Source organism: Sminthopsis crassicaudata, chromosome 2, assembly GCF_048593235.1.
Source record: "Sminthopsis crassicaudata isolate SCR6 chromosome 2, ASM4859323v1, whole genome shotgun sequence".
In the NCBI taxonomy this organism is placed as follows: Eukaryota; Metazoa; Chordata; class Mammalia; order Dasyuromorphia; family Dasyuridae; genus Sminthopsis; species Sminthopsis crassicaudata.
This window is the reverse complement of record NC_133618.1, coordinates 421,242,682-421,260,308: the sequence shown is the minus strand read 5'-3', so window position 1 is coordinate 421,260,308 and position 17,627 is coordinate 421,242,682. Positions and strand designations below refer to the sequence as shown.

The 17,627-nt window shown below is 39.8% G+C and overlaps 1 protein-coding gene across 1 annotated transcript in view; it reads left to right on the top strand.

The window, feature by feature from the left end:
- Window positions 1–17,627, top strand: part of SLIT3 (slit guidance ligand 3) — a 772,880-nt gene that overhangs the window by 657,346 nt on the left and 97,907 nt on the right. The window contains 4 exon segments of the mRNA XM_074292023.1: window positions 5,019–5,169; window positions 7,624–7,698; window positions 15,131–15,274; window positions 16,860–17,003. Of these exon segments, the coding sequence (XP_074148124.1) occupies window positions 5,019–5,169; window positions 7,624–7,698; window positions 15,131–15,274; window positions 16,860–17,003 (514 nt within the window).

The window sequence follows — 17,627 nt, the reverse complement described above, 5'->3', positions numbered from 1 at the left end:
TGCTGCTCCTTCGCCGCCACCGCCGCTGGACTCTTCTCTTCTCTGCCTCGGAGCACCACTGGGAAGGCCATCTCCACCGGCCTCAGGCCTTGCCACAGCCAGGATGACCTGGGCTTCTGTCTCTCAACCTCCTAGCCCTCCACACATCTACCCCTCGCCAGCCAGGGTCCGGCACTGGAGGGGACTCCAAGGACGAACCAAGGACACGTATGGGCCAAGCTTGGTCCGCAGTCACGGGACCACTTATTTAGGGGACATTCATCTCCAAGTGGGGTACCTGTGAATTACCTGGCTGTTGTTTACTCTGTGTGGGGAGGGAAGGGAGAGTGGGGATCATTTTGTAGGTAGATAAAGTGGGAACAGAAAGGCAGATTAGTGTGCCCAAAATCACACCGCCAGTCTGTGCCAAAGGCAGATCTCTAAACCAGCTCAACAAGGCACATACTCAGAATGCTGGATGAAGGAAGCAGACCAACTTGGAGTATCCTGATTCAGCTTCTTCCTTTCCCCTAAGGGAGTAAAAAAGGACAAGCATTAAACATTTCCCATCCATGCACACATACCATGGCTTCATGGGAAAATCTCAACCCAGAACTTTTATCCCAATGTAGCTTTTCCAAAAGTTTTGGGTTGGGCATGCTACAATACTTCAGGCTTTCTTCAACCTTTAGAGTAAAAAGCAATAGGTAAAATTTTAGAGTATTCTAGAAATTTACCAGTGGGATAGGGCCATCTTACCAAGCAGAATCCTTCACTGAAGGTGAGGGAAGCCATTGGACGACCCTTCCATCCTTGGTCAGATCACAGTAACAAAAAGGCCAAAAGTCTAGGTTGATCCGGTTAGAGATGTTTTCCTACATCAAGACCCCCTAGAGGAATGTCTACTTTGTCAATGCAGAGAAGGGCTCTCTGTTTCTCATCCCCCAATCCTCCACCTAATCCTCCTCCCCTCTAGGTTGACACATCAACTGTGATAGTTACTGCCAGGGGGGATGGGCTCAATTTATAAAACCATGGGCTTTTGAATTGGAAGAAGCCTTAGAAATTATCTCCTCAGTGCCTTCATTTTTCAGATGGAAACTCTGGCCCAGAAAGGTGAATGACCTTTTCAAGGTCATATAGCTAATAATTAGAAGAATTGAAATGCAAATTTCAGTACTCTCAAAGAAAATAATTAACAGAAATGAAATTCAAACCAGAATTAGAGAATGTGAGTTAGAAGGGATCTCTATGGCTATCTAATCCAAAGTACTATATGATACTCAGGTTCCATTTCTGAACTCCATGCTATATTTCCTCCCAATCTAACATTCAGGACCTAGGCCCCCACTTTGTGTTCCCATATGTGCATCATCATGTGATTCTAAGTGGCTTGCAAGCCTCAGTTTACCCTCAGTGCAGAAGTGGTCCTATGGACCAATAATGTGAGAGCAGTAATAAAACATTAAATAGTTGATTATTTGTTTTAACACTAAGCATCATGGCCCTCTCTCAAGGTACTATGTCTATCATTACAGAATGGAAATTGTGCAGGGAATATAGACAATTTAAATAGATTTCCCCCTACAGCAAAAGCCACATCAATGCCTTTATGAGTAATAGCTTCAAAATAAATCTGTGAGCCCCAGAATTTTCCTTTCTTCTTGGAATGGTGAAAACAAACTGTTTCCCTTCACTGCTGCCATTCTCTCTGTACTGAGATGAAGTGTTACAATAGAGGGAAGAATCTCCCAACTAGCCCTTCATCAGGCACCTTCAATCATTTGGACCTTAAAGTGCTCTGTCCAGTTTGGTCCTGAAAAAGCATTATATGACCAGAAGGCCAACTTCATTTAACTCAGCCTTTCGGGCAGATGGTTAGGATATGCATTAGTTTCTCTGATGGGAATAACTTAATAGGACGGCCACCTGCCCAAGTGATCACCAGGCTTCTAGTAAAATAGTAAATGTTATCAGGTTACTGGCGTCTGATTCCCTCAGCCTTTGCAGACTAATGGATGGGTTTGAGTGCCTGGCAAACCTCTGTGTGTGCTATTCATCATTTCTGACTGTGTGCTTGTCCAGATAACCCTCTTTAGCCAACAAAACCCTGCAGACTTTTATTCTTCCCCATTATCTTTTTGTCCTGTGTCCCTCCTTCTCTCTCTCTGTTTCTGTCTCTTTTTCTTTCAGCCATCTCATCATGAGGAGGGTCAGAAAGGACAAAAGGGAAAGGGAAAAGAATCCTAGAGCGATTCTGGAATGATCTGTACCAGCCTGTGGCATGAATTTTCACAGTTCAAAGTTGATCCAGTTATTCTATAGGATCCATCGGCCCAGCTAGAGGTTTTCAGTAACTCCAATGGGACCTTGACTTTCCTCTCTACAACTGTTGCCCAAGGATGAAGAAAAAGCACACATCATTAAGGCAGCAGCCTCGATGGTGCCCCACCTAACATGTTAGCCCTGTATGCAGGGAGAGGGATTCCAAACTGCTGCTGGCAAGAAAATCATGCAAATGTTCTATTCCCTGTGTGTGTGCCCCTCCTGGAGAACATCGCCGGAGCAGGAATTAATAATGCAATTGTGTTACTGATGGAAAAATGTGGATTCTCCCCTGCCTCCCCTTATTAAAGGTTTTAGGTTCCTCCCTCCCAACCCGATCACACAAATGTTGTTCAGAGCTGCCTGCTGGGAGGGAAGGGGGAGTAGGGAGGAGAGGCACAGGGCCAAGATGACATCAGCTCTCCTAAGACCCATTTCAAGTGCAGTTTTATAGCCCTACTCAAAAGCCTCCAAGAATTCTTCATTCCAAATGCCCCTGAAAAGGAGGAGTTCTGCCTTCCTGGAGTTAGCCCTCTCCTCCTAAATATTTCTGGCAGTGACAAATCTGCATCAAGATTGCCATTGACTTTTAAAGCTCTGGAAAAGTTAAAAATACTTTTTGGTAGCTATAATCATTAGGTCTAACAAATGATTTTAAGGTGCTCTGGGTAGTTAAGTAATGAAATACGAAGTGACAGGGTCTGCATTTCAAGCCAGGCCTGAGTTAAGATGTCTTAGATTGCATGTGCTTTTATTAACAATTGTCCCTCATATATATAAAGATCACATCCCAACCCAGTCTTTATTACAATTACAAATGCAACAATAGCAAGGGGAAAATAGTAAGAAAGGAAAGAGAGAGAGGAGAAAGAGAGAGAGAGAAGGAAGGAAGGAAAAAGAAAGAAGGAAAGAAAAAAGAAGGAAGGAAGGAAGGAAGGAAGGAAGGAAGGAGGGAAGGAATATATAAGTCCAGTAGATCTAATGCAAGATCACTTTATGAAAATAGAATGTTTGTTGTAGAGATATGTCTATTGTAATCTAGCCATAATATAAAGATGGTTTTTGCTAAATGCAAACTGGCTTCCCTTTGAATATGATGAAAATGTATTTAATAGGCTACTATCCTCAAATGCTGTCTTGTAGTTATTGTCCCCTCCCCCACTTCTTTTAGATCCTCTAATTGTTGTAAAGCAAATTATGTACCTTGTCTGCCTCTCTCTGTCTTCCTTTGATCAGTAGCTCTGATATCTTGGTTCAAAAATCCCATTATAAACACTTTCATAAATGAAATGGAATGCTGCTTCACTTCTACTCATGGACCCGTCAAAAGAGAACAAGTTACTTGGCAAGGAATTGCAAAATGAGGTTCCGTCTGGAACTCCACAAGCCAAAGTGTCTAGAGAAAAATCATCTAAATCAGTATAGTTCAGACTTGGAGAGCTCTGAATAGTCAGTTTGCCTAAGACAGAAAGCCCTTGACTATATGGAAACTCATGTGCTTTTTTCTGTGGGTTTCCTGTGTTACATAGACTGGGATAAAAGGTCCCTACAGCTATCTTATTTTAAGTAAATGCCTGCCACCTAGAAATCAGGAGAAATATGAGTAAAAGAAAGCTTAGGAATTAGAAAGTTTATCCTGGTCACCCTAATTAACATTAAAAAGAGACCAAATCCACTTCAGTCACCATTAAGTTTGCATTTGTAATTATTTATTGGATTGGCCTAAAGTTTGCCTTTATTTTGTTAATAAGGAAAAGGGCAAATCAATGACATAAAGATTACACAGGAAACTTTTAAACTACATAAAAACAAGTTGTTTTTAAGTCCCTTTGGATAGTTCAAAATAATTCATGAAGATTACAAAAATTACTGTAATAAAAGTTTGAAACTTTCAGATATGAAATTTTAAATGATTCTTGTCTCTTTATTATAGTGGTTTACCCAAAAGCCTCTTAGAGGCAGTATATTATTAGCTCATTTCTAGTTCCTATATATCTCAAAGGAATAACAGTTAATTTCTTCAAAATAATTTATAATTCTAATTTGGCCTAACTCCTGCCCCCACTCCAGTTAATCTGAATTAGTGAGATTTAATTGCAATAGCTACAAAGCATTCTCCAATTTCTTGATTTTTTTAAAATTTTGGTCCTTGAGATTATAAGTGGAAAATATGAAAATGAAAAGTAAGCCTAAACATTTATCCAAAAATAATTGATACCAAGAAAAATGGGGATGGAGGGAGCATTATGGTAGGGTGAGGAGAAGCAGGGAGGAGGTAGATAGTACCAAAAAAAAAGTATTAATCAATTTTCTTCAGAATGTTGGAACAAGAAAATAATTTGGAGATTATCTAGTCTTTATTTTAAAGACAAGGAAGCCTGAGTAAGGAAAACAATTTGCTTCAAGGTAATACAACTAGGAAGTGACAAAGTTAGTCTTAGAACAGCTCCTCCTAGTCTAGTGCTTATAGTACTATACCATGCTGGATCAATCAATCAATCAACATTTATTAGTTACCTACTATGTACCAGGCACTGTAGTAAGCACAGGGGATACAGAAAAAGACAGTTAAAAAAGATTTATGAATCAAGTCTCTAGCAAAGAAAGAGCAATTTTGGACAGGATAGTGCACCAGATTCTTCCCATCCTTTCCTGTCACCTATGTCTGAGCTATACGTGAAGCTGATGTGACCCTATTCTGCCTCTCTGCCCAGGTTCTGAGGACTACCGGAACAAGTTCAGTGGGGATTGCTTCATGGATCTCGTGTGTCCCGAGAAGTGTCGCTGTGAAGGCACCATTGTGGACTGCTCCAACCAGAAACTGGTCCGGATCCCAAACCACATCCCAGAATATGTGACTGACCTGTAAGTCTTCTGACACTCTCCAGGCCCTCTGTGATCACCAGTACCAATATCCATCCCACAGATTAGTGGGTTCTGTTGAATCAGGTGTGTTCTATCGATGGACACCTGACTCAGTCCTGGGGCTGAGGGGCAGTACCTAGAAAAGATTCTTTTGGTCTCCCAGAAGATCATAAATATGAAGCTGCTAAAATGGTGGATCAGTCAATAGCCATAAAGCATTTATAAAGCATCTGTTCTGTGGCAGGCGCTGTACTAAGCTTTGATGACACAAAGAAAGACAAAAACCTAATCCCTGCCTTTGAGGAGCTTACATTCTAATGGAGGAGAAGCATATGAACAGCTATGTACATACAAGACCGATACAGGCAGATGAGAGGGAAGGTCAGAGGGAAGTCACTAGAATTGAGAACCATAAAAGCTTCTTGAAGAAAGGGAGATATTTAGCTGAGCCTTGAAGGAATCCAAGAGGCAGATGTAAGGAGAGAGAACATTCTAGGGATAAGTGATAATCAATAAAAATGCCTGGAGTTTGAAGATGTAGAGTCTTGTTTCAGAAAGTCCAACATCATTGGATTGTAGAGTATAAAGGGAGAGTAAAGTGTGAGAAGACTAGAGAGATAGAAGTTAGGAAGGGCATAATAAGCTAATGAAGGTATCAGTGGGGAGACCATAATTACAGTATCCAAAACATCATTGACAATTAGAGGTATTTCTTTGTGTGTGTGTGTGTGTGTTTCTTTAGCAAAGGAAGGCATCTCAGAGATGTGGTGGGTGGCCTGACATTTTTAAATATGCATGTGGTATGGTCAAAGGAGCAATGGGTTTGGAATCAGAAAAAAATTTGGTTTGAATTCTGACTGCCGCCCCTTATTAGCCACTTGACAATAGAAAAGTTACCTCATTTATTTGGCTCTCGGTTTCTTCATATGTAAAATGGTAACTATATTAATAATGGCTTCCATTTATATAAACGCTTCTAGCTTTCCAAGAAACTTTATATATGTTAGCTCATTTGGTCCTTTCAACCTTGGGAAACAAATGCTATCATCCCCATTTTATAGAAGAAGAAACTGAGACACATAAGAAGTTAAGTGCCCAGGGTCACATAGCCAGAAAGTGTCTTGAACTCAAGCTTTGAATTTTATTCACTTTATGCCATTTACAAATAAATGAGAAGATGACTATAAAACACTGCAAAAATGGGAGGTTTCTGTTTTCTTTGTCGAGCTCCATATGTCTCTCTTTATCTCTTTCCCAGTTAAATTCCTCCCCATTTTTTAGAGTTCATATCAAATGACACCTTTTCCATGAAGTCTTCCCTGACTCCAGCTTCCAGCAGGTATCACCTTTTCCCCTTTAGACCTCCTCTAGCACTTTTACACATCCGATGTATTATTTTGATTTTTTTATTTGTGTTTATTTTGAACCTATGAGATCATCCCTTCAGGTGTGAAAACTCCTTCCACCCATGCAGGTAGCTCTACTCATCCATCACTTAATAGTCTTAGTTACTTACGGTAGTCTTAGTTGTAGTCTTAGTTGTCTGGTCCAACAACGTGTGTGTGCGTATGTGTGTGTGTGTGTGTGTGTGTGTGTGTGTGTGTATGTGTGTGTTTTGCAGGATTTTAACTCATTCTTTTGATTTGAAAGCCAGTCCCTTAATCACGTCTCCATCTCACCCCTCTCTTTTGTGTTACAGTTCTTGATATATCTGCATGCTTTTATCTCTACCAGAATGTAAGCTTCATGGAGATCAATATACATCTTGAGGCAGCTTGGTAGTACAGTGACTAGAGATCTAGGTCTGGAGTCAGCAAGATCTGAATTCAAATCCAGATTCAGACTAGTTGCATGACCCCAGGCAAGTTATTTTACCTCTGTCTGTCTCAGTTTCCTCAACTGTAAAAGGGGAATAATAATAGTACTTACTTCCCAGGGTCATTATGAGGATCAAATGAGATGGTCTTTATAAATCACTTTCCAAAGATTAAAGTGATATATAGCTGCTATTTTTATTATAATTCCTCTAACATCTAATATTCTGTTCTTACATAATACCTTTGCCCAATTGAATTAAAATTAATAGTGAGTTTAGATGCTGAGATAATTATATTATGGATTTGTTATGTGATAAACAAATTTTCTGTAGTCCAGAATGATTCTTGATGGAGGTGGAGAGATAGTGGTGATTTTCTTTTCTTTTCCTCCAGTGCCTCCCCATTACTTTTAGAACTAAGATACCAAGTAATCAAATGAGGAATATTGGATAGTACAACTGAGTTTCTATTCAATTATATCTTTCAGATGTTGTGAGTCTTTGTAGGATATTAGGAATTAAAGACATGTGGAGTGCTATAACATTATCTCAGTAAAGATCATAGCCCTTCTAGGGTGAAGGAATGGAAGTCACTTATCCTAATGCCTAATTTCCTTCTCTCTTTTGCTTCATTCCAGACGCCTAAATGACAATGAAATCTCTGTCCTTGAAGCCACTGGGATCTTCAAGAAGCTGCCTAATCTAAGGAAAATGTGAGTAGAGAGGACTCTGAGCCATAGCTACTACATTGCACCTGTGATGCAGAGCTAGTGGTCATGCAAGGTTAATGGGCAAAGTCTAGGAGCCTAGATAACCATCAAATAGTTAAGGTGTGATCATGAAAATGGGGCAGTTACGTGGTGCAGTGGATGAGGTGCCAGATCTGGAGTCAGGAAATCTGAGTTCTTATCCAGGCTCAGACATTTAAGAGTTGTGTGATCCTGGGCAAGTCACTTAACCCTGTTTGCCTCAATTTCCTTGTCTGGAAAAAGAACTGGAAAAAAATGGCAAATGTTCCAGTACCTTTGTCAAGAAATTCCTATGGAAGATATTGATGTGCTATGGGCTGTGGTATCATGAATAGTTGGACATAACTAAACAACAACAAACGTGCCAGAAATTGTGCTAAGCATTAAGTTACAAATAAAAGTTAAAAGACCCTGCCCTCAAAGCTTTCACAGTCTAATTTTGGGGTAGGCAACATTCAAACAAAGATGTACAAACATGATATAGATGGGATAAATTGGAAATAATCAACAGAGGGAAAGCACTAGCCTTGGGAAGGATGAGGAAAAATTTCTTGTTTAATGCAAGGACTTAACTGACACTGGAAAAAATTCAGGAGGGTGATTGTTGAGGATGGGTTTGCTTCTTGTTGAGAAGTCAAATTATTATTTTTCTAGTTCCCTAAGGGCCAGAGAAAGAAAATATATTCAGGCCAGAAATATGTAACTAAAGAGGTTTTTGTATGTTTTTGGAGGGGAGGGATATCATTTCTGGAGTAAAGATGATTCATTATCCTTTTTATTGGTACCAACCTGTGATTTCATTAGCAGGGGAACTCCCTCTACAAATGCAGATAATTCTTTGTTAATTTGTAGTCTTCAAGAGTTTTCTGAAATACTAAGAGGTTAAGATAATTGCTCATGATCACACACCTACCATAGATCTCAGGTGGGAATCAAAACTAGATTTTCCTGACTCCAAGATGAGTTCTCTATCCACTATACCATGCTCCCTCTCCTTTTTTCCCACATAGCCAGAAAAAAAATTTATTATATTGGTCCTGACTTCAGAGAAGAAAAGTTTATTCTAGACATAAATAGCATTCTTCATTTAATAAGGACTACAAAGGGTGTGATAGGCTACTCCCAAGCTCCCAAGCCCAGCTGAAAGGGAATGGGATGAAGGATGGCAATGTTTCTGCCAAGGCCATATGATTATTCAGAAGCCAGCGGGAAGCCGTCTTGCTCTTGTTTCCTGTGAAGCAATAAGTCTTCCTTGCTCCATTCTTGGCAGGAGATGAGAATGTAAACACACAGGTGTATTTCAGATGTCTGGAAACAGGCGGCCAGAGGTGATTGCACCCCGCTGTTCACTAAGAAGTGTTGGCCTCCTGTGGATTTGCCATCACAACCTCCTCACCAAACCCTTTGCTGCCATCCTAATTGGCCAAGTTCTACCCGAACTCCCTCCTTCACAAAGAGTTCTTAGATGGGACTGTTCAGTGACAGGTTTCAGCTCTAGCTTGTCTACTAAGAGGGGAAGAAAGTTATTGTTGGAGACTCTGGATTTAGTCAAAGCAACTTCATTTGCCCCTTAGGGGGATCTGGAAGGGCTGGAGGAAATAGACTCCATCTCCAGTAGCAGTTTCTCTGCTTCTCTCTGCAATATCTTTTACTCAGTAAGGATTAGTGGGGGGGGGGGGGGGAAGAAAAATTCCTGATCAGTCAGTCAATCATCAAACATTTGTTAAGTACTTACCATGTGCCAGGCAGTGTGCTCAGTTCTGAGATAAAGAAAAAAAGTCAGTCATAGTTTCTTACCTCCAGGAGCTCACATTCAAATAATTATAGGAAAAGAGAGAAGATAGAGCTGGAAAACAGATTTCTACATTGCTGTGGAAAGGTTACTGAGCCAAAGAAAGATAGAATGGACTCTAAGATATCTACCTTGCTTTATACCATATTTGGGTTTCGAGAAAATGTGCAAATCATTGTTGTAAATTGATTCACATTTGCAATTTGCTGGGAGAGCTGGCTATTTAAAAGAACCCTGTAGTGAAGCCTTTTGCAAAGCAGTTTTTGCCTTTCTTGTAATCTGAGCAATCACCTCCTGATGCATTGTTTGGGTAATTTGGATCTCATCCACATGTTTGCCCACAATATTATATTCTGACTCCAGAGACTCTCCAGCTTGCTTAGAATGTGAGCTTCTTGAGGACAGGGATAATGTTTTTGTCTTTCTTCATTTTTCTAGTACTAAGCACATTATAAGTATTTAAGAAGTGCTCATTGACCAACCTGACTGACCTTTATCTTCCCCCAGTCAGCTATATCTTAATGAACAAGTCACTTACACACTGAGCCTCAGGAAAAGTAGAAAACTAGTTGGTATAGTAGATAAAGCACTGGACTTGGGATCAGATCCCGTCATTTACTAGCTCTGTCCTTTAGAGCAAGTCAGTTAACCCTGTTTCCCTCAATTTCCCATGTGTAATATAGAGATGTTGATAATAGTGATGGGGGTGAACCCTTGACTGTTGGGGGGAAGCAATGGGGGTGAACTTTGAAACTGTGTCCCCTTTGATCTGCAAAAGAAGGGAGATTCGGAGTTTCTCCAAAATGTCTGGGAAAGCATATCTTCCCTGACAAGTTACGTGGCTTCATTCAATTGGAGATCTTGGTCAAAATCACCTTCCATTGATCATTTGGAGGTAGCTGGATCCTCTTCAGGAAATTCCAGGCTCTGGGGGAAAAAAAACCTTCAAAATGATTTTATTCAGTTGGAGATCTGGGTCTATTGAGTGACTTGAAACTCCAAGATACTAAGTACCTAGGCCTGGGGGGCATTAACAACATTGAAGGAATCTCATTCAATGGAAGCCTCAGACTCAGACTACTATAAAAGACAATTCTAAACTCCAAATTTTTGCAGAAGTCCGAAGTAGGAATTACACTTTGCAAAGGGACTTCTCTTCTTGGCACAGTTGCCTGCCAGGACTCTTGCTTGCTGTGAAGACATTCTTTTCTTAGTGATAACCTTTTGTTATTTCCCTAACAGGACTCTTGCCACTGAGGAGTTTGTCTTCCTAGCAAAGCTGGCTTCTCAGTACCAATAAAAATCTCTTTTGCCATTCAGACTTTTCAGGTTCGTGAATTCTTTCACGTTGGACCTGTGTGTCTCTGAATAGAGGGGATTCTCACATCAATTCTCTACCACTAGACATGCATAAATAGTACTAACCTTACAGAGTTGTGCTGATTAAGTGAGATAATTTGTAAAGTACTTTGCAAACTTTAAAGTACTATATAAATAGTCGATGCCATCATTATTATTATTATTATTATTATTATTATTATGTTGTATCAAACGAAGATGTAAATTCTTGCTCTAACTTCATTGTGAGAATAAAATGATATCAGAGCAGAGAATTTTGAAAAATATAAAACAAATATAAGGGGTTGTTGCTATAACTCCAAATAAATTCTGAAATCAAAATTCTCTATAGTATATTTTCTCAATGTAGTGAAGGCTCATTAAGCTTTATGTTTTATACCAAGGGTTCTTAACCTGGGATCCATTAACTTGTTTTTTAAGAAATATTTTCATAATTCCCTGGATGTGAATTAAGAGAAAATTTGAATACAGTAAACTCCCAACTGGAAAATTCAAGGATTATTATTATATATTTAATGCAGATGAAGAAAATTTGAATACAATAAATTCCCAATTGGAATTTTCAAGGATTATGTGTATATATCTATCTATATATATACACACACATATATATGCACATATATATTAAATACAAATGAAGAAATAATCCTGGATAAGCACAATACTTCCTACTGAATGATTTGGAATTGTTTACTTATATCTACTCTAGACTTTAAGATAATTGGTTTCTTTTGTCATACTAAGTGTTTTGTTTTATTATTCTGAGAAATGCATAAGCTTTATCAAACTGGCAAAAGGATCCATCACACACACACACACACACACACACACACACACACACACACACACACACACACACACACTTTTAAGAATCCCTGTTTTGCATTGATTATTTTTTGTCTTTTTGAAAGCTGTCTAGCTATCCTAGGCTAGAAGTACAATAGCCATTCAAGGCTGACCTTAGTACTAATTATTAACAGGGAAGCTTTGACCTGCTCTGTTTCTAACCTGAGCTATTCACACTTCTTTAGACATCTGATGATCCACTATGTTTTTGCCATAATTAATGGGGATACCATATCTGCTTTAGCATTACTATAGCTCAAAACTCCTGAACTCAAACAATCCACCAGCTCTCCAATAGCAAGGATCACAGCATGTGCTACATGCTTACACTGACTTTCAAGTTAGTTTCAGTGCTAACGGAAACTATCATTGAAATCTCTGGACCATGACATAAGATCATAGATGTAGAGTTTCAAGGGATCTTGGAAGTCACCAAATCTAACCCCTTCATTTTTTCAAACCAAAAAACTGAAGCCTGAGGAAATCCATTGATGTTACACACACTGTTAATAACACAGATATTAAGTGTGAGAGGCAGGATCTGAACCCAGTTCCTCTGACTGAAGAAGCAGTATTCTTTTGACTTGCACCACACATGCTTGTCTGTCCAGATGGGAAACCCAAAATGCAACCTTTTCACCAACCAATTTTATTAGTTTATTAGTTTTTCCACTCTCTTCCTGTCTCTTACCTCCATCCCTGTCTGAGCCTGAAATCAGTTCTTTCGCCTGAATTATAACCACCTCCCTCATGTCAAACAGGATTAGTATATCCAACAAGCATGAAAAATAGAGACCTCTAGTAGACAGAGCTTTGCCTTGTCAGACTGAAGCTCTACAGAGATAGCCAGATAGACTCTCCTTGGCTTATGGAGGCGACAACAATCACATTTCGTGGAAAGAATATAAATGAGCCCTGAAAACAGAAAACAGAAGTTCATTGGGTATACAGTTTTTCCTTAGATTTGATTTCTCCAAGTTGCCCTGCTTCAGCTAAATCTTGGGTGTGAGGCAATAGATTGAAAATGCAGAAAGTTCTGCTATAACTAGACATATGCATTCCCAGAAAGTACCTTGCTATGTAAAATTGCTCAATAAAAACCACAGAGCTTATGGTGGAAATGGGTTTAGGAGCACAAAACTCAAAATGTGTCAAAATGTGTTACTTTGTTAAGGACATGTTCAAAAAGAGATAGAAACTTAATAAAAACATGGTAGCACAGTTTTATACATGTTAAAAGTTCCAGAAATACATACTTTCAAAAATGCAAAAATGTGGTAAATAATAAATAATAATCTGGTTCCCAGTCTTTGGCAGCTGCTAGTTCTGTACTCTGGTCTACCATGATTGCGTGTGGTATAGGCCAGCTTTTAGTGCAACAACAACAAAAAAATCTATGATGAATATGATACTTTATCTTAACAAAGACTTGATATTGGTTTATGAAAGTGGTTTAGAAAGGTTTAGCTTGTGAACTATTGAAAAGTGATACTGTTAAACTGTGTTCTCTCAATGTTTCTTATGAAGAAGTCAAAGAAATCCACATTAGCAAATTAATAATGTGAGTTCTGCTTAGACCATTCCCTAATACAATCAATTGCATTGGAACAACTTAAAGCAGAACTTGCTCTTCTATCTTCTATCCTCAATGTGAAACCTTACAGTGATGTGGTGTTAATTTTGTATATTTAAAAAAACAGATGTCTGGCAATGCCATTTCATAAGTAGTCATACTCATCTTTGTTGCCTGTTGTGGGTACTTTAGTCCATCAAAAAGCCCAATTCTCAAAGCAAAAATCTTCCTCTTCTGGATTATGGGTGAATTATTCCTATAGAGGGAACCTTTATTTCCAATTTTGTTTCTGAACTGGGTTAATTTGCAATCTTCTCACTGCATTATCATCATTCCTGAGTTATCCTCTGTCCAGGTTCCCAGGATTTAAGAGAAAGCAGACAGTCCAAATGAAATAAAATAATGATCCTAAATAGAATAAAATTTAACCTATTGAATATTTCTCCATGGACTATGGAGAAACTATAAGAGATTAAGCAGGAATACACACACATTTCTGTCAGTGAGGCAACTATTGTTTGTATTGTTTCCTGGGATGGGAGAGAAAGGAACAACAAAAGGCTATTATGGAACAAGGAATATGTCTGCAGCAGCTGTGGCCGGTGTATTCCTGTCTGCAGGTTAGTGTGCCCATCCCAGTCACCAGGGCAGGATGGCCTGGATGGTTCACTGGAGGTTGTGTAGGAGGCTTTCCAGACAGATTATTTGTTTGGCAAATAGGATGTGCTTGGTCAGGCTAAATTCCTCCCCTTGGATAGTGTAAATATCATTTGGTTCTGTTCCATCCGTTAGGCCCTGGAAGCCTTTCATGTTTGACAATCTGGGCTCTTTTGTCATGGGGGTGGGATGGAGCCCTGCACCATTGATGTTTGCCTGGGAAGAGTCTCAAACAAGTGGTTAATGTTTTGATTGAGCAATCAAGGCCAGTTCATCATAATCTTCTTATGATGTTTGTTCCAAGGTGGCTTTTTTTAGTAAAAGTGTAAAACATCTCAGAGCACAGGTCTGAAAGCTGGGTCTGGGGGAGAGATGTGAGGCTGAAAATGGTGGGAAAATACCAAATATCCAAAAATCTATATTTATGAAATAATAATGTTAGAACTGGTCATTATGCAGGCCTTTGTTTAGCATTGCCCCTTCAAGATGCAAGATTCATTGAGATCCTAGAGCATCTCGCTTACTTCCATTTCTCCTTACTTTTCTTGTTGCAACTTCCCCATTAACTCATTTGGACCCTGTATTCTTGTCCTTTACCACTTCTTCCCCCTTCTAAAGCCTATAGATGCATTGATACTTTTATATTTTACACACACATACATACGCTCATCTGCCTCTACCATTGATGTTAACCTTTGTCTGATCCATACCTGCTTAATCGGAAGTGACAGTTGTTCACATTGCAGAGGATTCTTTTCAGTAGCCAGTTCTCCTCTCTCCCATCCTGTCATTTGCAGATATTTTATATATGGGGAGAAGCAGCAAAGTATGGTGGGATAGAGAGCTGACCTAGAAACCCGGGTGTTCGTTTTGTATATTTAACTGCTGACACATCCTGACTGCGTGATCTTGGCCACATCACTTAACCTGTCATTGGTCTAGGCAAATCCCTAAAACAATAATTTTCAGAGAAGGTGCTTCCTCTGCATGGATAGAGGAAGTTCCCTGTATCAGTAAAAGTACTGGTCTAGTCCTTATTCCCCACCTGCCCCACTTTTACCCTCACATCCTCACTTGGTTGCAAAAGGGCAATGGTTTTCTCACGCCACTCAAGGTCATTACTACTTTTCTCTCACCCTCTTCTCTCTTGCTTACTCCTCTTCCTTCAGAAACCTTAGTAACAACAAGATCAAGGAGGTGCGGGAAGGTGTCTTTGATGGGGCAGCCAACGTACAGGAACTGATGCTGACAGGAAACCAGCTGGAGCTGGTGCATGGACGAATGTTCCGCGGGCTCACCAGCCTCAAGACAATGTAAGTGACCCCAAACCCGGTAGTTTGGAATAACGATGGAGGTCCAGGGTGGGGTGAGACCAAGAGAATGAGAAGTCAGGAGAGAATAGGAGGGAGCAGAGGATGATAGGGAGTAAGCATTTGGTTCTGGATAGATAAAATGTTGGAGTGGTAATGGTTATAGATTGATCATCCAATACCAGGGGTTCTCAAACTATGGCCGAGGGCCAGATGCAGCCCGCTGAGGACATTTATGCAGCCCACAGGGATATGGCAAATGGGCTGAGGGGCGGAGACAGAGTGTGAGGTTTTGTTTTTACTATAGTCCGGCCCTCCAACAGTCTAGGGCCCCCTATTTAAAAAGTTTGAGGATCATAGTCCAATACCATCATAAGAGAAAAGTGAAATCACCTGTAATTCTACAGAGGAATTAGTGATATGTGCTCCTGTACCTCCTCCTCAGGAGTCTAGAGTTACCCTGAAGGCTTGAGATATCTCTCTTCTACTGCCATCAGCTCAACTTCCACCGACTATGCTCCCCCCATTTTTTTAACTGAGGCAATTGGGGTTAAGTGACTTGCCCAGGGTCACACAGCTAGGAAGTATTAAGTGTCTGAGACCAAATTTGAACTCAGTTCCTCCTGACTTCAGAGCTGGTGCTCTATCCCTGCCCCATTTTTGGGTGCCAATTACCAGCACCTAAGTTCCTTTTAATAGAACAATTAGCTTTTATAAAATTAGCTTTTATAAAAAGATATTTCCGTCAAAGGCATAGTCACAAAAAACATGCAAACATTTCCCATACAAAGTACCTCAGAATATCCTGTTTTCTATACCAACTTGGATTCTGGGATAGAAAGCTCACAACTTAGCTCAGTTGATCCCACCAACTTTATAATTACATGAGGTATGATGCCAGATGAGCCTTATCTCAGATACTACTGGACTGATCCCAAAGGCCATTCCTAAATCCTTGAGGTGTCGATGCTGTAGTGCCTTCAAAACTCATTCCCACTCCTAGATTCCTGTGTCCTTTTTCTATCAACCTTTCAAAACTCTCAGTATTATCCGAGTGTCTCATCAGATCCTGTGAGCTAAGGAGTCTCTCACCAGATAAAGAGAAAGTGGTTAATGTTGACAAGGCTTTTTTGAATGTCCCCAAAATCCATCTAAAATCTCCTCTTTCACCAGGTTTAGACATTCCAATGTAGATATTCCAACCAAGATGGAATGTCTACACATGCTCCCCAAGGCACTTTCCTTACACCTCATCACGATTCCCCCAGACGTAATCTATCAGTGTTCTCCATGTGAGGGCCCTGCATCAGTTAAACAATTTGATGGAGTCTCCGCATGGAGCCAGACCTCCATTACAGTGGCTTAGTAGAGGGAATGTTTTAAAATGCCTTTCCTAAAATCTAAGTCCTGGGTGTGCGATGCAGTCCTTTTAAATGTATTTACACACAGATGCATATACGCTCAAAATAGCTCATTCTGGGCAATATCAGAGGGGACCTAAGGAGCTAATGCTGACTTTGAGCCCTGCAGTGGTGGAGAAAGAAACAAGTCTCCATTCTACCACTCATCACCAGGCTTCTTCTTGCAGGATGCTGCGGAGCAACCTAATCAGCTGTGTAAACAATGACACCTTTGCTGGACTGAGCTCAGTGAGGCTACTGTCCCTTTATGACAACAGAATCACCACCATCACCCCAGGAGCCTTCACCACACTTGTCTCCCTGTCAACCATGTAAGTTCTGATGTCCTAACAATCTGCTCTGCTTAATAGAGGCAGCCCTGGGGAGGGATGAAAAACTCCTCCTGGCCACCCCTGGACAAAACCCTTCTTTGACTTCCCACTCCACAGATCTCCATATTATCTTGGCAGCCTGATGCAATAGAGAGATTACTATATGACAAGATAAAAGTCCTGGATTTTATTCATTTAACTTTTATTATCTTGCATTGTTAGTTTTTTTTTAATTGAGCAAATAGCCAGTACTCACTAACTATGAGGATGATGAAATAATAACAGGAAAGTTATAGCCCCATTCTTACAAGAGCTCATAGTCTTATTAAAATTTTATTTTTATTTATTTTCATTAAAATTGTTGTTTTTTCAGTCAATGAAAATTTACTTTTTCTCCCTCAGACTCCTACTAAAAAAAACTCATGATTTGATGTGGAGTCAAGCAAAACAAATTCTTTCATCAACCTTTAAAAAAAAATCTGTATTTATTACCACCTCTTTGTCAGAAACTAGGTTAGCATATTTCATCATGAATGCTCAAGAATCATGATTAGTTATTAAATTGATCAGAATCCTTAAGTCTTGTCAAGGTTGTTTCTGTTTAATTATAATAACTAGTGTTTG